Source organism: Salvelinus fontinalis, chromosome 38 (genome assembly GCF_029448725.1).
Source record: "Salvelinus fontinalis isolate EN_2023a chromosome 38, ASM2944872v1, whole genome shotgun sequence".
Taxonomy (NCBI): domain Eukaryota; kingdom Metazoa; phylum Chordata; class Actinopteri; order Salmoniformes; family Salmonidae; genus Salvelinus; species Salvelinus fontinalis.
The window spans coordinates 25,186,230-25,206,704 of NC_074702.1; the positions used below are offsets into that span (position 1 = coordinate 25,186,230).

General features: G+C 42.1%; 2 protein-coding genes across 3 annotated transcripts in view; both read right to left on the reverse strand.

Annotated features, from left to right (window-relative positions):
- The window catches only part of LOC129837579 (gamma-aminobutyric acid type B receptor subunit 1-like), a 50,995-nt gene extending 40,760 nt beyond the window's left edge, over positions 1 to 10,235 (reverse strand). Inside the window, exons 1-5 of one of the 2 annotated variants that reach the window (XM_055903860.1) lie at positions 10,136 to 10,235; positions 5,168 to 5,260; positions 4,849 to 4,913; positions 4,199 to 4,337; positions 618 to 803 (exon numbers count right to left, since the gene is read on the reverse strand). In XM_055903860.1, coding sequence (XP_055759835.1) covers positions 618 to 803; positions 4,199 to 4,337; positions 4,849 to 4,913; positions 5,168 to 5,246 — 469 coding nt within the window. In that variant the 5' untranslated portion in view covers positions 5,247 to 5,260; positions 10,136 to 10,235. Of the gene's footprint in view, positions 1 to 617; positions 804 to 4,198; positions 4,338 to 4,848; positions 4,914 to 5,167; positions 5,261 to 9,861 lie in introns of both variants that reach the window. The other variant, XM_055903859.1, reaches the window with a different exon arrangement.
- Positions 10,236 to 10,877: 642 nt separating this feature from the next.
- On the reverse strand, positions 10,878 to 19,574 carry LOC129837580 (SH3 domain-binding protein 5-like). Its single transcript, XM_055903861.1, has 6 exons — positions 18,278 to 19,574; positions 17,799 to 17,861; positions 17,454 to 17,582; positions 17,059 to 17,223; positions 14,707 to 14,880; positions 10,878 to 13,050 (listed from the first exon to the last, which is right to left on the reverse strand). Exons 1-6 carry the CDS (start codon positions 18,524 to 18,526, stop codon positions 12,469 to 12,471), a joined length of 1,362 nt encoding a protein of 453 aa, XP_055759836.1. The 5' UTR covers positions 18,527 to 19,574; the 3' UTR covers positions 10,878 to 12,468.
- Between the last annotated feature and the right edge of the window lie 901 nt (positions 19,575 to 20,475).

Genomic DNA, 20,475 nt, shown 5'->3' on the forward strand with positions numbered 1-20,475 from the left:
CAGGTGTATCCAGGTGAAAGCTATGATCCCTTATTGATGTCACTTGTTAAATCCACTTCAATCAGTGTAGATGAAGGAGAGGAGACAGGTTAAAGAAGGATTTTTAAGCCTTGAGACAATTGAGACATGGATTGTGTGTGTGTGCCATTCAATGGGTGAATGAGCAAGACAAAATATTTAAGTGCCTTTGAACAGGGTATGGTAGTAGGTGCTAGGCACACCGATTTAAGTGTGTCAAGAACTTCAACGCTGCTGGGTTTTTCACGCTCAACAGTTTTTATCAACAATGGTCCACCATCCAAAGGACACCCAGCCAACTTGACATAACTGTGGGAAGCATTGGAGTCAAAATGGCCCAGCATCCCTTTTGAACACTTTCAACAGCTTGTAGAGTCCATGTCACGACAAATTGAGGCTGTTCTGAGAGAAAAAGGGGTGCAACTCAATATTAGGAAGATGTTCCTAATGTTTTGTACACTCAGCGTATATTGGTTTGTCTATGTATGTTTCCATGGAGTATATGTGTTGTTTCTCCCTTTCGAAGCGAAACCAAAGCATTTAATATCAACACCACAAATGAATATCAGGAATAGATTGGGATTCCATTCCGCACTTACAGAGGCAGACCGGTTTGGGTGAGTCCCATTTGCCCAGCTTGGTGCAGTGTGTGATGTTCCTGCCCTCCAGCATGAAGCCAGCATGGCAGCTGTAGTGCAGCACGGTGCCTTCCACCGGTGGCCCAGGGGGCTTCAGCGCCACCCTCCCATTCTCCAGGGACGTCCACACACGAGGGCACAGCAGCACTGGGAGAGAGATGGGCAGAGTAGTGGGAGTAAGGTTAGTGGGAATGACAGCAGTCATATTTACAAGACATTTACTAACTGCCAGTGTGTTTCTGCTCTCTTGCCAACTCCTTACGGAACATATGGCATGACAATTCTATAAGGAGTTGGCAGGAGAGCAGAGAACAGACTCTGGCACCCAGGCTACTAAGGTAGTGTTCATTTTGGCAGCTTTTTTCTATTTCGTTTTAGTCTTCAAAAATATTTCAGTCACATTTTAGTAATTTACTTCTTTGTTAGTTTTAGTTATTATCAGTTGACAAAAAAATCTGGACAATTTTTGTTTAGTTTTAGTCACATTCATTTTAGTTCTTTCCAATTAAATAATTATTACACCACGTGACCAAAAGTATGTGGACACCTGCTCGTCGAACATCTCATTCCAAAATCATGGGCATTAATATGGAGTTGGTCCCCCCTTTGCTGCTATAACAGCCTCCACTTTTCTGGGAAGGCTTTCAACTAGATGTTGGAACATTGCTGCGGGGACTTGCTTCCATTCAGCCGCAGGAGCATTAGTGAGGTTGGGCACGGAATTTGAGCGATTAGGCCTGGTTTGCAGTCGGCGTTCCAATTCATCCCAAAGCTGTTCGATGGGGTTGCGATCAGGGCTCTGAGCAAGCCAATCAAGTTCTTCCACATCAATCTCGACAAACCATTTCTGTATGGACCTCGCTTTGTGCGCAGAGGGTATTGTCATGCTGAAACAGGAAAGGGCCTTCCCCAAACTGTTGCCACAAGGTTGGAAGCATAGAATCGTCTAGAATGTGCTGTAGCGTTAAAATTTCCCTTCACTGGAACTAAGGGGCCTAGCCCGAACCATGAAAAACAGCCCTAGACCATTATTCCTCCTCCACCAAACTTTAAGTTGGCACTATGCATACGGGCAGGTAGCATTTTCCTGGCAACCGCCAAACCCAAATTAGTCCGTCGGACTGCCAGATGGTAAAGTGTGGTTCATCACTCCAGAGAACGCATTTCCACCGCTCCAAAGTCCAATGGCGGCAAGTTTTACACCACTCCAGCCGAGGCTTGGCATTGCGCATGGTGATCTTAGGCTTGTGTGCGGCTGCTCGGCACTTACAGTTGACCGGGGCATCTCTAGCAGGGCAGAAATATGACGAACTGAATTGTTGAAAAGTTGGCATCCTATGACGGTGCCATGTTGGAATGTTGCTGAGCTCTTCAGTAAGGCCATTCTACTGCCAATGTTCTATGGAGATTGCATGGCTGTGTGCTCGATTTTATTCACCAGTCAGCAACGGGTGTGGCTGAAATAGCCGAATCCCCTCATTTGAAGGGGTGTCCACATACTTTTGTATATATAATGTATTTACCTCTTACTTCCATCATGTGCACATTCAGCTAGACTTGTCCAACTAGGCCTACTATCCCCTAATATAGCTGGCACACTGCTATTGCGGCCGATTGTAACCAAATGTCAGCCATGATTTACCATATAAGCTACGAAGTGTCTTGTTTTGCACGCTTTGTACAAAAACATTAAATGCAGTACTACAGGATATTTCTTAACGTGGCTCTTTATTAGCTAGCTATAACTGGCATGTTCATGTATCTCCAACATTGATCAACTGACATGACCTAACCATCTGGGTGGTCTTAACCAATCATAGCACAGTATGATACGACAGTAAAATGCATCCAATTATAATTCAGTATGTTTACACATATGAATATTACACTTTGGCTACAGGTTAAACAATTTATCTATACAGCTCTTTTCTCCCAATCATTCCCATTGGAGGGGGGTAAATAACAGCGATTCTTTTAAAAGGGGCAGAATCTGAGCTTTCCAACAATGCCAGAATTATTACTGTACTCCTAACCTTGTCTACAGGCTCCAATTGCTAACGCATAGAGCCTGGTAACAGTGGGGACCGTTTGGGATTTACTGAGTGACATGATAATCAATTCAAATTCTGAGCGAATCACACGACTATGATGAGTGGCTCCAAATCGAGGCAGAAAAGTTTTGTTATGGTGCATCACATATCGCCGTTCATGCGAATTAGCTAGCCAGCGTAACTCTGCTAGCCGTCCGGTAACACGATGTCACTGAATGCTGTTTATACACTTCAGATACAGCAGACTCTGGAATATCCATATTGCACGAGCTAATGGCTCAAAATAATAAATAGGGATGAGAGAGATGGTTTATTTCCAATTCTTAAACCAAGTCAGACAGTAAACATTCCTATTGCACCAGAACCTACAATATCGATTACTATATTACTCCACAAAGAGAACTCTTTAGCACACTGACATGTGCGCGCACACACACGTCTGTGGGGGAAGGAAATGGCACTCTGGGAAAATGAGTCCATCCATCGGTCTGATCCACAGACCATCCGCTGATCCATAGTTCTCTTTGTTGCCCCCGGATGCAGCACACTTAGAGGGAGGTTCTAAGGGTTGCGCTAGATGGTGATGGGCTGAGAGATCAGCCAATTAAAACCAGTGGTTGTTTCGTCCGCTCCTGCCATAGGCTTCCTGTCAAGTCCCGTTCTGAGGCGTTCGGGAAACCAGATGGTTCGACAGAAAGAGAGCCAGGCGGTCGGCTAATACTCCTAATACTCAGCAAATAGCATTAATATTTCCCATCTCAAATACACTGCGCTCACATTTGCTGACCATGAGAGCATCAACACAGATGGAGAACAGTGCACATGGGAAAATAGAGCTTCCAATCTGATGTGATCAAAGCAAAAATAGTCTACATTGAAATAAGAGAGATTAAACCTGATTGTTTCTAGTTAAGGTTAGTTACAATTGAAGTGTCCTGGCCTGCTGGCTATGCATCCGTTAAAAAAAATTAAAATGGCTGACTGAAGTGATATGTTCAATCAGACCATGCAACTGAAAGACGTTCATTCTGCCAAAGAGAGGATTGCATTACATATTCTGCAAAGGCATGCATATTTATGAATTTATGATTGGAAAGAACAGATGAAAGGGAGCTTCATGTCAATTTGAATGTCCATTTGTCTCATGTGGAATTCTCATATCGTTACATTTTGATCAACTGAAATGAAAACTAATTTGTTACCATTTTCTGTTTTTTTATGGCTTCTCGTTATCGTCATTCATTTTCGTCAGGAAAAATAGGTTGTCGACAAATATTTTGTCATAGTTATTGTTGATGAAATGAGAACTAAGTTACAGAGCAGTGTGGCGCACAATAATCAATGCTACATCAAAGATATGTTTAAGTAGTAGCAGTGATATAGTCTAGTCAATCCAGGAATTCACTCTGACAGGCATTGAAAAGGGAATTTACCCTTAGAGTGACAATGAAGTCAAACAGGTAGGCTGTAAATAGTGTAGAGAGTACTTACAACATCTGCTGTGCAGTGTGATGTCGGTCCATGTGCCGTTGGGAAGGCACTTCCTGACCTTAGGGCCCACTATGACCCTGTTCCCCCTGCAGATGTACTCTATCTCGTAGTCCACTGGTAGGATCTGCACATTGCGGATCTGCACACAGAAATAGATTATGTAGATTGATGTTTAGCTATGTCTTTAAATATGTACATCACCTGACTAATGAGTCATTCCTGCAGGCTTCAATGCATTGCTATGATTAGGACAACAACAACATAGTAGACACTAGATATGGCCATGCTAGAGAGAACCAATTACGTCAGAATTGACAAACAACTATATGAGTTATTTCTACTTTATCTAGGGTTGGATATGATTAAAGGTAGTACTGATAGTACTGTGATAGTAGTGATAGTACTGTGATAACAGTGGTAGTACACTCTTCCAAACGGGTTTTTCGGTCGTCTCCACAGAAGAGCCCTTTTTGGTTCCAGGTATAACTCTTTTGGGTTCCTTGTAGAAATCCCTATGAAAAGAGTTTTACCTGGAACCAAAAAGGGTTCTTCAAAGGGTTCTCCTATAGAGACAGCCGAAGAACCCTTTTAGGTTCTAGATAGCACCTTTTTTCTAAGAGTGTACTGTGATGGTATTGAGAGTACTGTACCTGTTCTTGTGTCAGGCCTCTGTAGCGGATGCCTCCGTCTCTGGGAGGACGGATGATGGCACAGCCTAAACAGGAGACGAGAGAAAGACATGATGATTGGAAGAATAATCACTTACAGTAGTCTACATTACAGTCATGAGATATGTTACACTCCAATTATAATCATCACTCCATCTAACGCCTTCCTCCATGCATTCAACAACATTGTGATGATGCTCCATTTAGGTCATTTTGCAATCTCCACGGTTTTTCTAACTGCTAACACACTTACACAAACACAAGTTGCACGCACATGTACACACACAAACACAATAATTACCTCCAGTTGTTGAATTATGCATGGCCACAACAAGAGATGGCAGAGCATACAGAATTATAAGAAACAATAGCTGTGCCATTTCTGGATCTGGATCTGGGGAGAGAGAGAGAGAGAGAGAGAGAGAGAGAGAGAGAGAAAGAAAGAAAGAAAGGAAGGGAGGGAGAGAGAGAGGAAAAGATAGAGGGAGAGAGAGAGAGAGGGAGAGAGAGAGAGAGAGAGAGACTAAAGGATTAAATAAGAAGATAATGAAAGTAAGCAACAGAGAGGGAAGGTAGTTATAAACAGCCTTTACAGCCTTTACAACAGCCTTATATTTGAGATTCTTCAAATAGCCACCCTTTGCCTTCACATGTAAAAAGGGCTTTATTAATACATTTGATTGATGACAGCTTTGCACACTCTCAACCAGCTTCACCTGGAATTCTTTTCCAACAGTCTTGAAAGAATTCCCACATACAGTGGGGAGAACAAGTATTTGATACACTGCCGATTCTGCAGGTTTTCCTACTTAAAAAGCATGTAGAGGTCTGTAATTTTTATCATAGGTACACTTCAACTGTGAGAGACGTAAGTAATTAATTTGCATTTTATTGCATGACATAAGTACTTGATACATCAGAAAAGCAGAACTTAATATTTGGTACAGAAACCTTTGTTTGCAATTACAGAGATCATACGTTTCCTGTAGTTCTTGACCAGGTTTGCACACACTGCAGCAGGGATTTTGGCCCACTCCTCCATACAGACCTTCTCCAGATCCTTCAGGTTTCGGGGCTGTCGCTGGGCAATACGGACTTTCAGCTCCCTCCAAAGATTTTCTATTGGGTTCAGGTCTGGAGACTGGCTAGGCCACTCCAGGACCTTGAGATGCTTCTTACGGAGCCACTCCTTAGTTGCCCTGGCTGTGTGTTTCGGGTCGTTGTCATGCTGGAAGACCCAGCCACGACCCATCTTCAATGCTCTTACTGAGGGAAGGAGGTTGTTGGCCAAGATCTCGCGATACATGGCCTCATCCATCCTCCCCTCAATACAGTGCAGTCGTCCTGTCCCCTTTGCCGAAAAGAATCCCCAAAGAATGATGTTTCCACCTCCATGCTTCACGGTTGGGATGGTGTTCTTGGGGTTGTACTCATCCTTCTTCTTCCTCCAAACACGGCGAGTGGAGTTTAAACCAAAAAGCTCTATTTTTGTCTCATCAGACCACATGACCTTCTCCCATTCCTCCTCTGGATCATCCAGATGGTCATTGGCAAACTTCAGACGGGCCTGGACCTGCGCTGGCTTGAGCAGGGGGACCCTGCAGGATTTTAATCCATGACGGCGTAGTGTGTTACTAATGGTTTTCTTTGAGACTGTGGTCCCAGCTCTCTTCAGGTCATTGACCAAGTCCTGCCGTGTAGTTCTGGGCTGATCCCTCACCTTCCTCATGATCATTGATGCCCCACGAGGTGAAATCTTGCATGAACTTCTTGAACTTGCTTGAACTTCTTCCATTTTCTAATAATTGCGCCAACAGTTGTTGCCTTCTCACCAAGCTGCTTGCCTATTGTCCTGTAGCCCATCCCAGCCTTGTGCAGGTCTACAATGTTATCCCTGATGTCCTTACACAGCTCTCTGGTCTTGGCCATTGTAGAGAGGTTGGAGTCTGTTTGATTGAGTGTGTGGACAGGTATCTTTTATACAGGTAACGAGTTCAAACAGGTGCAGTTAATACAGGTAATGAGTGGAGAACAGGAGGGCTTCTTAAAGAAAAACTAACAGGTCTGTGAGAGCCGGAATTCTTACTGGTTGGTAGGTGATCAAATACTTATGTCATGCAATAAAATGCAAATTAATTACTTAAAAATCATACAATGTGATTTTCTGGATTTTTGTTTTAGATTTCATCTCTCACAGTTGAAGTTCACCTATGATAAAAAATTACAGACCTCTACATGCTTTGTAAGTAGGAAAACCTGCAAAATCGGCAGTGTATCAAATACTTGTTCTCCCCACTGTATGCTTGTTGGCTGCTTTTCCTTCATTCTACGGTCCGACTCATCCCAAACCATCTCAATTTGGTTGACGTTAGGGGATTGTAGTGGCCAGGTCATCTGATGCAGCACTCCATCCCTCTCCTTCTTGGTAAAATAGGCCTTACAAAGGCTGGAGGTGTGTTGGGTCATTGTCCTGTTGAAAAATAAATGATAGTCCGACTAAGCCCAAACCAGATGGGATGGTGTATTGCTGCAGAATGCTGTGGTAGCCATGCTGGTTAAGTGTGCTTTGAATTCTAAACAAATCACAGACAGTGTCACCAGCAAAGCACCCCGACACCATAACACCTCCTCCTCCATGCTTTGCGGGGGGAAATACACATGCGGAGATCATCCGTTCACCCACACCGTGTCTCACAAAGATATGGTGATTGGAACCAAAAATCTCCAATTTGGACTCCAGACCAAAGGACAAATGTCCACCGGTCTAATGTCCATTGCTCGTATTTCTTGGCCCAAGCAAGTCTCTTCTTCTTATTGGTGTCCTTTAGTAGTGATTTCTTTGCAGCAATTCAACCATGAAGGCCTGATTCACACAGTCTCCTCTGAACAGTTGATGTTGAGATGTGTCCAGTTATGATGGACTGTCGTCTCTCTTTGCTTATTTGAGCTGTTCTTGCCATAATATGGACTTGGTCTTTTACCAAATAGGGCTATCTTCTGTATACCCCCCCCCCTACCTTGTCACAATACAACTGATTCCCTCAAACTTTTAAGAAGACACACCTGTTAATTGAAATGCATTCCAGGTGACTACCTCATGAAGCTGGTTGAGAGAATGCCAAGAGTGTGTAAATCTGTCATCAAGGCAAATGGTGGCTACTTTGAAGAATCTCAAATATAAAATATATTTTGATTTGTTGAAAACTTCTTTGGTTACTACATGATTCCATATGTGTTCTTTTCATAGTTTTGTTGTCTTCACTATTATTCCACAATGTAGAAAATAGTCAAATTAAAGAAAACCCTTGAATGAGTAGGTGTTCTAAATCTCTTGACCGGTAGCGTAATTCATAACCATTGACAAGGACAACCCAGATGATCATCTAAACCAGTGACCAAACAACATACACCAACCTTCATATGTACACTATTCATCTAGTAACAAAAACCTCACCTACAGCAGTTCAGTGAGTAGTACACCTGCCACTAAAACCAGTGTGTAAGTTGTTACTAATATGTACTGGCTCCATGCGCTATAGTGAGAGAGTATGAGAGCAGAACTCACTCTGCCATAACCCTTTGCATAATGTAGTGGGGTAGGTCAAGACCGCTCACTCATTCCAACAGTGTGCTTTCAGTGCTAACACAGCCGACACAGCAGCCATACGAGTGTGTACTAAAGTATAAATACACCTAAATATAGCCACTCGTTTGAAGTGCTGAATAATGAATGCAACTTCATCATGTTGTCATATACAGAGATGGAGAGAGAGAGAGGAGAGATAGAAAGAGGAACAAAGCTCCACAGTGAGACAGATGGTAGTAAGGAAGGGAAGGGTAGTGGAGGAAGACAGACAGACACTGTTGGATACTTCATTAGCATTATGGTGAATTTATAGAGCACTAACAAGAGCATGCAGGAGGAGACAGACACGGAGAGAAAGAGAAAGAGAGAAAAGGTGGGAAATGCAACGAAAAGTATGTGTGAGACACACAGAGAGAGAGAGAGAGAGAGAGAGAGGGACAACACAGTGGGAGACACTCCTCACATACTGAGATACATAAAAGCAAACTGTGTGAGCGTGGTATGGATCAGACAGCTTAAAATATATCAAGCTAGCCAGCTTCATAAATATTATGGTAATGTCAGTGGCCTATATTAAATCAACAAGCTGTGCCGTTGCTTTAGGTGCAGCAAAATGAATTGCTGCACCATGAACAGCGGATGTATCTGAACAAAAGATTCCAACTGGAACGAGCATAGAAAAACAGATATTTCAGGACCATGGACAGCACCCACGGCATCACAGATACGTATCTAAGCCAGAGACCAGAACGGCGAAACACAACATTTCATCCAAGAGATGTAGTTTATTTATTAAGCAAGCCACATTTGATATGCTATTAGAAAAATGCTAAAGCAATGAAAAAATAGCCATATGTTTACAATGGTGCGCAGGAGGATTTAAACATCGAGACACGTTCACTGGACTGATATCGCCTACAAACGCTTTAAATGAGGGTCGCTCTTAGGGTGCTACCAACAGTAGGCTACTGGTAGTTGCTGGTCCGTGTTGACACGGCCGGGAATCCTTGACGGCCTATCGAAGAAGGCCAGCCCTTATATCCGTTTCCAGAATTCCGATTTGAGAAGTTCGGATTTCATGTCAATTCTAGCATGCCATTCATTCCCATCGCCTAAAAACATTAACTGAAAATGTGCAAAATATATCTAAAGATAAACTCACGTCATTAATAGGTAGGACTGTGTGTTATATTATGCTACGATATAATTAAAAAAACAATGTAAAGTCGTTCCTGCTTGGCGAAACCTGTCATTTACGAGAATACAAATTACAAAGGCTAGAGTAGACCTGTCATCTGAATACAAATATAATAGTCAAATATATGCAAGCTTGATTCTTTAGAATTATGCACGATTGTTTAGGTTGCATACTGAGTAAGAGATTGTAGCATGTAATCATGTGTACTTACAAATACTTTCAACGCGCCCAATCAAGATGACCGTATGTCCGTCGGTTGCGACTCGTTTGGGAACACCCAAATGTCGAGTTATTTGGTAAAATGTGCTTCTTTGCAACGTATTGTATGGCTATGTTTTTATGGCTATAAATGTGCAATCCAGTCCCCATGCATAGGCTATACATTGAATGTCAAAAACAACCGTATTAATCAGTCTATTGCCATCTACTTCAATTTCGTATGGTGAAAAGTCAGAAACGAAAAATGTACATATAAATACACGCACTATATACAATCGCTTCCCCATGTACGACGAAACACCGAATCCTCACACTCCCTCCTTTTTTTCTCTCTCAATACAATCCAGCTAATTCACGACGTCATGATGGAGAGACGTACGTAGGTAGGCCTACCGTGCGTAAAATTCATTTTCTCACGCATACATCTCATTTTCCAAGATGCATGTTGAGGTATTGGCCCACGCCAGCAAATCGTGATCATGTCAAATCTAAGAGATTTTTTATTTTATGATAAGCGTTATGGAGTTATCCTAATCGGTAAGTATAGGCAATAAGCAACATGGAAGATTCCCAATATATGCAATTTAAGCCAGTATTAAGCCTTTGTAAAGCCTTCAGATCCTATGACAATAAAGCAGGAATAAGTCGTTGTTACAACGTTGACCTCTATTTTCAGCTTTAGTAAAACCAGAGATGTTCTTATAATACAGGCTTTGGTACCCATCTCCCTCACCCTCCTCTCTGACATCTATTCTGAGAGCACCCGACTCCTTCATATTTATATCCCCGTTGAATAATTGAAGCAGGGGGATAAAAGATAACTCATCTCTTTTCCTGTCTCCTCACAACTCTCTCTCTCTTTTTCTGCAAACCCCACATTCTCCTCCTCTTCTAAATCTGAACTGTAGTACCACATCTTCATCCTTAGATAGTGTTGAAGTACAGTATGAAGTAGAAGACATATTGCAAAATACAATATATTGGGTCTAAAAATGGCAACAAAATAAATCAAGATTCCTCTTATTTTATTGTTTAACTGTTTGATATTGCATACATGTAAATAACAACAGCAAACTGTACTATATAGCTGGGTGACATCACACTACTGCACCACTTTATGAATAAATAAAGAGGAAGACAAACGGACAATGATTGAAGGGTTGAAAGCATAAAAATACAATTACTAGTCATTCTATTTCTATGGTTGAGAGCATGAGGGGAAGAGATGGATATATTGGAAGTATGTAAAGAGCGGGACAGACGGAGGTCAAATCAGGAATACAGCAGATAACCAGCATTAAATAAAATCCCTTTAAAATAACTATACAAAGACCTTCAAATAAATCTGTACATTTCATTATTTACTCTATAAATGTTATTATACACAAACTTACATTTAATCTATTGAATACATTTCTTGTACCCTCCACTTTGCCAAAGCAGTACACAGACAACATAATCAAATTAATAAAAAATTAAAAAATAGAACAAGTCTAGAAAAAACAGTATCAGGATGACTCATAGATTATTCAAATTAATCATATGGTCAAAAGCATGTCCTTCATGGGAGTATTTCTCAACTGTTGACCACAGTTTAATACTGTATACACAGATTTGAACAGTATGCTGTTGCAGCCAGTGCTGTGCTGTCTTTGTTTGCGTCGTACTGTGTCAAGGGCAAGGCACATTTCAGTTTACGACCCAGGTGGCTCTAAAGAAACAATATATTGGGAAATTATTATATTTAAAAAATACTAAACAATAGGATCTTAAAATTATGGGCATAAAATAGTAAACTATAATATTATGTCAGCGTGATCTTTTTATGAACAATTTAGTTATCCCTGAATACTAGTACACATGTAATAAAAGTCCAAATAAATAGTTCGGAGTGCTTTCTGTCATCAAGCAAGTTGTCAGAATGGAGTTTGTAACCCTCTTTAATGTGTTTTGGGGTCCTTTTGATTCGAACCCTGAAACCAGGTTTCCAGAATATGTTAAAAAACGTATATATATTTTTTTTAACGAATTCTTCTAGCACTTTTTGCAATACGCGTTTGAATTTATGTACTAAAATAAACAATATTTACAGTGTGAAACAAAAACAAAATCTATATTCGACGTGCATATGAATTCACACGTACTTTTTTGTTGCACAAGAACATTGTTTTTAACTTACACCAGAAATTCAGTTACCGTCATTTAGATTGAATAGGGACCCCGTTTGTCATGTTTATTGTAGTCTTTTACTTGGATTGTTCCTTCATGCACTAGGACATACCTGTCTAACATTTCCTTATTGCCAGAATAAGGGAAGTAAAGCAGCTAATCTCAGAGGCATGTACGGTCTAGGAGTTTCAGTAGTGTTGTAATATGATGCAAAACCTGTCAGGCTCCTTATAATGTCAGGTCTTACTTGTCAGCGTACCTGTGCTTCGTTACCACGGAGTATCATACACCCTTTTAAGTGTGTTACTTTAGATACAGTAGATCTGATTTCTCTTGTTTTATATTTTGGTCTTTGCCAGGATAATGAGCTAGCTAGACAGGAAACTTCTTTTCTTTTCAATTGATAAACTATAAGCGATAAGGACAGCTCTCACAAGCTGAAGCTCCTGTGATGTTGCTTCAGGAACTGCTGTTGGCGCTCCATTTGTCCTTCCTTTCTTTCTCTTTCCCTCCCTCCCCCCCTCTCCTCCCTCTCATTCTCTCCATCCTCCCCAGGCAGACTGCCCACATCGCTAAATTCCCCGAGGTGTTCGATGGAATCGCATTTCTCCAGGTCGGAAGCGATGGTCTGCAGACTGAAGACGGAGAGGGAATCTGACCCTGCTCTCTCTCCATGTGTCTCGGGCCTCTCTCGCCCGTTCTCGTTCTCCCTGTATTTCTCCACCAGCCCAATTTTCTTATCCGCCACTCCGCTTCTGTCCACCCTGTCAGTCTCTATTGCCCCTCCTCCACATGCCCCACCCTCGGCACCACACACCACACTGTCTGACTCTGCCCCAATAGGGGGACTCCGCCCACCACAGACCATGGTTTGTCCACCTTCCGTTTGGTCCCGTCCCCGCTGAGCGTGAATGGCCTCGCTGATTTGCTCCAGTTTGTGCAGGGCGACAGAGTAGCGGTTTTTCACTTTGGTCACATGCTCCTCCAGCTGCATCACTTTGGTTTTGTGCTCCTGAAGTCACAGAAAACCCAATATGATGGAGAGAAAAGAGAGCAACATACAAAATTACTTCCTCCTTGGTTTGAGGCCAAAGAGGGAACAATAACCAACAGGAGCGATCATGGACGGACATGACAGCTCTGTATCAACCATTTCCATGCTTTTCTTACAATAACAGCTTGAAATTACATATATATTAATTGCAACATATATTATATATCACAGGTGGTTGGTGGCACCTTGATTGGGGAGGATGGGCTCGTGGTAGTGGCTGGAGTGGAATAAGTGGAACGGTATCAAATACACCAAACTCATGGTTTCCATGTGTTTGATGCCATTCCATTTCCCCGTTCCAGACATTATTATGAGCCTTCCTCCCCTCAGCAGCCTCCACTGTTATATATGAAAAACAGTGCATTCGGAAAGTATTCGGACCCCTTGACTTTTTCTACATTTTATTTTGTTACTGCCTTATTCTAAAATGGATAAAATTGTTTTTCCCCCTCATCAATCTACACACTATACCCCATAATGTCAAAGCAAAAACAGGTTTAGAAATTTCTGCAAATGTATTACCAATAAAGCGTCACTGCACAGCTATTTTCAGGTCACTACAGAGATGTTCGATTGGGTTCAAGTCCGGGCTCTGGCTGGGCCACTCAAGGACATTCAGAGACTTGTACCGAAGCCACTCCTGCGCTTAGGGTCATTGTCCTGTTGGAAGGTGAACCTTCGCCACAGCCTGAGGTCCTGAGCGCTCTGGAGCAGGTTTTCATCAAGGATCTCTCTGTACTTTGCTCCATTCATCTTTCTCTCGATCCTAACTAGTCTACCAGTCCCTGCACCTGAAAAACATCCTCACAGCATGCTGCTGCCACCCCCATGCTTCACCGTAGAGATGGTGCCAGGTTTCCTACAGACGTAACGCTTGGCATTCAGGCCAAAGAGTTCAATCTTGGTTTCATCAGACCAGAAAATCTTGTTTCTCATGGAATGAGTCCTTTAGGTGCCTTTTGGCAAACTCCAAGAGGGCTGTCATGTGCCTTTTACTGAGGAGTGGCTTTCATCTGGCCACTCTACCATAAAGGCCTGATTGGTGGAGTGCTGCAGAGATGGTTGTACTTATGGAAGGTTCTCCCATCTCTACAGAGGAACTCTGGAGCGCTGTCAGTGACCATCAGGTTCTTGGTCACGTCCCTGACCAAGGCCCTTCTCCCCCGGTTGCTCAGTTTGGCCGGGCGGCCAGCTCTAGGAAGAGTCTTGGTGTTTCCAAACTACTTCCATTTAAGAATGATGGAGGCCACTGTGTTATTGGGGACCTTCAATGCTGCAGACCTTTTTTGGTACTCTTCCCCAGACCTGTACCTCGACACAATCCTGTCTCGGAGCTCTACGGACAATTCCTTTGACCTCATGGCTTGGTTTTTGCTCAGACATGCACTGTCAACTGTTGGACATTATATAGACAAGTGTGTGCCTAGCTCTGTTTTTTATAAAATGTACAAAACTGTCTAAAAACCTGTTTTCACTTTGTCATTATGGGGTATTGTGCGTATAATTAATGAATTTAATAAATGTTATAATAAGGCTGTAACGTAACAAAATGTCGAAAAAGTCAAGGGGTCTGAATACTTTCACGAATGCACTGTATATTATATATCTATGTACCTCAAGTATGTAGTTAAACTGGGCCTTGAGCTCGAAGTAAGGCTTGGACTTAACGATGGCCCTCTTGAGAGATTTCTGCAGGGTCTGAACTCGAGCCTCTGCCGTCTGACAAGAGTGGGTGACACGCATGTGCTCCCGTTCGCTGCGTAGGCGCTCCTCCTCTGCCTCGTTCACCTTGAGCACACAACCACACAAAATGTTAAGACGGGAAAACACCCCAATCAGTATCCTAACCCCCAACCAAACTAACAAAACAAACTGCTTAACTAATATAAACCAATCCAATTAAAACAGAGTTTAGGCATAGGAGAAAATAGCTACCCGGGGGGTGGGGAACGGTAAGGAAAATACTGATTCAATGTATACCATATCAGCCACCTCAAATAGCCTACACATGGATCACATTTGATGAAATGATACAACAATACGATGACAGAATGCAACACATAAACTGGAATACTGCTTACACTGGTAGCTGGGGTTTCCCCATGTTGCCTTGGAAGTAGCATAGTTGACCAATATCCTGCCAAACTCATTTTAAACCAGTTTTAGTCATGGGGAACATACAGTTGAAGTCGGAAGTTTACATATACCTTAGCAAAATACATTTATACTCAGTTTTTCACAATTCCTGACATTTAATCCTAGTAAAAAGTCCCTGTCTTAGGTCAGTTTGGATCACCACTTTATTTTAAGAATGTGAAATGTCAGAATAATAGTAGAGAGAATTATTTATTTCAGCTTTTATTTCTTTCATCGCATTCCCAGTGGGTCAGAAGTTTACATACACTCAATTAGTATTTGGTAGCATTGCCTTTAAATTGTTTAACTTGGGTCAATCGTTTCAGGTAGCCTTCCACAAGCTTCGCACAATAAGTTGGGTGAATTTTGTCCCATTCCTCCTGACAGAGCTGGTGTAACTGAGTCAGATTTGTAGGCCTCCTTTCTCGAACACGCTTTTTCAGTTCTCCCCACAAACTTTCTGTAAGATTGAGGTCAGGGTTTTGTGATGGCCACTCCAATACCTTGACTTTGTTGTCCTTAAGCCATTTTGCTACAACTTTGGAAGTATGCTTGGGGTCATTGTCCATTTGGAAGACCCATTTTCGACCAAGCTTTAACTTCCTGACTGATATCTTAAGATGTTGCTTCAATATATCCACAACATTTTATTCCTCATGATGCCATCTATTTTGTGAAGTGCACCAGTCCCTCCTGCTTCAAAGCACCCCCACAATTTGATGCTGCCACCTCCGTGCTTCACGGTTGGGATGGTGTTCCTCGGCTTGCAAGCTTACCCCTTTTTCCTCCAAACATAACGATGATCATTATGGCCAAACAGTTCTATTTTTGTTTCATCAGACCAGAGGACATTTCTCCAAAAAGCACAATCTTTGTCTCCATGTGCAGTTGCAAAATGTAGTCTGGCTTTTTAATGCTGGTTTTGGAGCAATGGCTTCTTCCTTGCTGAGCGGCCTTTCAGGTTATGTCAATATAGGACTCGTTTTACTGTGGATATAGATACTTTTGTACCCGTTTCCTCCAGCATCTCCACAAGGTCCTTTGCTGATGTTTTGGGATTGATTTGCACTTTTCGCACCAAAGTACGTTAATCTCTAGGAGACAGAATGCGTCTCTTTCCTAAGCACTATGACGGCTGCGTGGTCCCATGTTTATACTTGCATACTATTGTTTGTACAGATGAACGTGGTACCTTCAGGCGTTTGGAAATTGCTCCCAAGGATGAACCAGACTTGCGGACGTCAACCATTTTTTTTCTGAGGTCTTGGCTGATTTCTTTAGATTCTTCCATGTTGTCAAGCAAAGAGGCACTGAGTTTGAAGGTAGGCCTTGAAATACATCCACAGGTACAGCCTCCAATTGACTCAAATTATGTCAATTAGCCTATCAGAAACTTCTAAAGCCATGACATCATTTTCTGGAATTTTCCAAGCTGTTTAAAGGCACAGTCAACTCAGTGTATGTAAACTTCTGACCCACTGGAATTGTGATACAGTGAATTATAAGTGAAATAATCTGTCTGTAAACAATTGTTGGAAAAATGACTTGTGTCATGCACAAAGTAGATGTTCTAACCGACTTGCCAAAACTATAGTTGGTTAACAAGAAATTTCTGGAGTGGTTGAAAAACAAGTTTTAATGACTCCAACCTAAGTGTATATAAACTTCCGACTTCAACTGTAGCTACTTGGCGGTGGGGTGGGGATTGTAAGGGAAATACTGATTAAATGAATACCATATCAGCTCGCTCAAATACTAACTGATGAACACATTTAGCATTTTATTTTGTGCTGATGCAGTTATAGCAGTATCTGGGGTTTCCCCTGTTACCTTGGAGGTAGCATGGTTGAGCATCTCCTGCCAGGTGGGGTCCAGGGTGTTCCTGCCGTCGGCCACGAGGCCCTGCTCTGCCACGTACACCATCTCCCTGGCAGCCGTGTGCATGGAAACGGCCCGCTCATAGCTCAGCGCTGCCTTCTGGGTCTCCTGCTGAGCCTGTGAGAGGGACAGCCAATCAGATACTGAGAAAACAGGGCATGCAGTTGCACAGCAACCAATCACGTGGGACAAACGATTAAACTGTTGTTGAGATTTGAGAAAATGGGACAAGCAGGTGAATGGCAAATACTGCACCGTGTCCCATATTTTGATTCAGTGATAAAGAACTCTTGAAATGTATTGTTGCAAATGCAACACAATCCCACACAGTGCATGTACAACAGTACCTCCTTGGCAAGTCGACGAGCCTCATAGTAGGGCCTGGCCTTCTCGATGCAGGTACCAAGCTGGGAGCTGTGGGCATTCAGTTTTCTGGCTGAGTCTGTGAGGATCTTCCTGTAACCTGATCTGGCATCCTACACATACACAAAAGGAATTCCTTATCAGATTTCATTGTAATGGGCATTTCTGCTCATTTAAAGCATATTTTCCAGATTAACAATGAGTTTACAGCATGTTTTGGGAATTGAAAATTAACTGATGATTGATTCTTTGGAAAAACCTGATTAGTACCGAAAGGGGTGATGTATGGGGCCAGATTTATCATGGGAGAGGTGATGATATCCACTTACATCCAAGTGCAGTTCTAGTTGGTTGATTTCTACACTGGCCTCATTGAGGTGTTCCAACTCCTCCTGGAAACAGAAAATATATGAGGGAGCACAGGAGGAAGCAGATACTTTGATTAGTTGGTTTGTAACAACACAATCAGTTAATATTAGCTCTCTTGGAACCACTGTTACATTTGGTGGATAAACCCTGTAGATTTCAACCTGGATTAACATAGATTAATCCCATCATGATATCAGAAAGAGTGGCATGTGCACAAACATTGATTTCATCCTCCTGAATTAGCCCTCATGGACTTAGCAAAACATCCCTCCCCTGTTGAATTATCAACAGTAGGCTAAGAGACCATCCAATACCACAAACTGGAGTGAATCTACTCATGCATGCAACTCATTCAGTAAACCTTTAGCTATGTAGCATAGACCAGGAAATCCCATTCAGATCAAAATATATTATAAGGGTTCAGTCAACTTTTCCCCACCTGAATTCTGGGATCCAATTCCTCTTCATATGGGCTGTACAGTTCACCTTCGTTCTTCTCTTTACACTCTTCTCCCTCGAAGGTGTCTTTCTCTTTGAGCACCGATTCAGCTGTATCTCCATTCATTTCCTTGTCATTTGGTTCCCCACCCTTCACCTCAGCATCCCCACCAGGGGTCTCTTCCCTCCATTCGCCCACTTCGGGGTCTCCTGAGCCGGCTGGGCTCACACGCAAATCACCTGGCTCCATTCCAGGCCCAGTTAGCAAGCTAACGTTAGCTAACCAAATAACGGTACCGTTGCTTTTCTTTTTAGCAAACTAGCTGTGTTCTAGCCAGTTACTAACTGCGTTTTGTGTGTGTGAGAATTTGATTAGGACCATAGGGAAAAAACTATTTTAACAGACAGAAAAGCCAGACTATCTCTGGCGTTTCAGTGTATCATTCAATCCCGCTAGTTTAGCCACAGGAGGCTAACGTGACGACACTACCAGTACAGTAGCTAGCTCTACAGCTAGCTAACGTTAGCACGTTGCATAAAAACAAAACATTATTTAAAAATAAATTGACTGCAAATAACGGACATTGAAATTAAATATAGCCAATAAATAATTATATTTTTTCATCATCAGTAGTCTCTCCTCCATCTCTCCCACCTAGCGTTCCCTCAAACGCTTGTTTGCTAGCTATGTTCTTAGCTAGCAAAACAAAACGTAAATAGAGAACGCTTACCTCGTCATTTGGTTTGAACTCTTACTGGTTCCGTAGCCATGCCTCGTCTTACGCTTCGAACACACCGGCTGCGTCATTGCATCACTGCTGCATAACATTTTGCGCAACTAGGCAACTATACTGATGCAGGTACCTTTTGCAAATGGTCGCATGCGGTTGGACACATGGAGGAGAGAATCATTTTCGCAGTATCCTCAAAACCGTGTCTTTTTGACACAACTGCTGACAGCTACAGGGACATAAACACAAAAAATGCTGCTTGGAGACAAGTGTCCACGATAGTAGGATTGCCAGGTCAGTTTAGTAGTGAGCTTGTGCTAGATGTGGCTAGTTAGCGTTAGCTAGCTAGCTAACCTAGCTTGCTAACCTAGCCAATGAGGTGTGTGTGAAAGAAATAGTCAAATAAATTATGCTAGTTACTACCCCTAATAACTTTACCAAATGTTCATGTTTGAAAGAGTGTGAATGCTAGATAAATAGTAATGGAAATGGTAGATACTACTGTACCCCTGATAATTTGGTCAAATTACCGTGTGTCGAATAAATAATATACTTGGCAAATAAATAAATAAATAATGTAAAGAAATTATGCAATCAAACTGTTTTTGTGTAATCCCAATTTTTTACTGAATGTGTGCAACAACAAAAAAATCTACATTCATATTTTGCTACTCTCTGTCAAGTCCACTCATACAATTTGATGCATACGTTCGATTTATCGAACGTATGCACCACACAGAACGCACTGCAACTGCCTCTGCAACGCAATGCTGCAAGGCAAATGCAGCGTTCCATTGGAAATGAATGTACTTTTGGTGTATCGAAACGCAATGACGCAGTCGGTGTGTTCGAAGCGTTACTTGCAGGTTCCTTTTCGACAATGCAAGAACAATAATACAAGATAAGAATACGACCATAAAGGAAATGGCTAAGTAGAACATAAGAAACATTTGAGCATAAGTATAATACAGGAAGGCACAATTTATAGTCCAATATTTACACGTGTTTTGGGAAGGGGGGGCAATTGTTTAAATTGTTCAATATTTAGTAGCCTTATGTGAGGTGGTGATCATTAATTAGAAAAATATATACATTGAGTATACCTAACACTCCTAATATTGAGTTGCACCCCCCCTTCCCACATGTGTCAAGTTGGCTGGATGTCCTTTGGGTGGAAGACCATTCATGATACATTACATTACATTACATTTAAGTCATTTAGCAGACGCTCTTATCCAGAGCGACTTACAAATTGGTGCATTCACCTTATGACATCCAGTGGAACAGCCACTTTACAATAGTGCATCTAAATCTTTTAAGGGGGGGGGGGGCAGAAGGATTGCTTTATCCTATCCTAGGTATTCCTTGAAGAGGAAACAGGAAACTGTTGAGCATTAAAAACCCAGCAGCTTTGCAGTTCTTGACACCAACTGGTGTACCTGCCACCTATTAATATGGCAAAGGAACC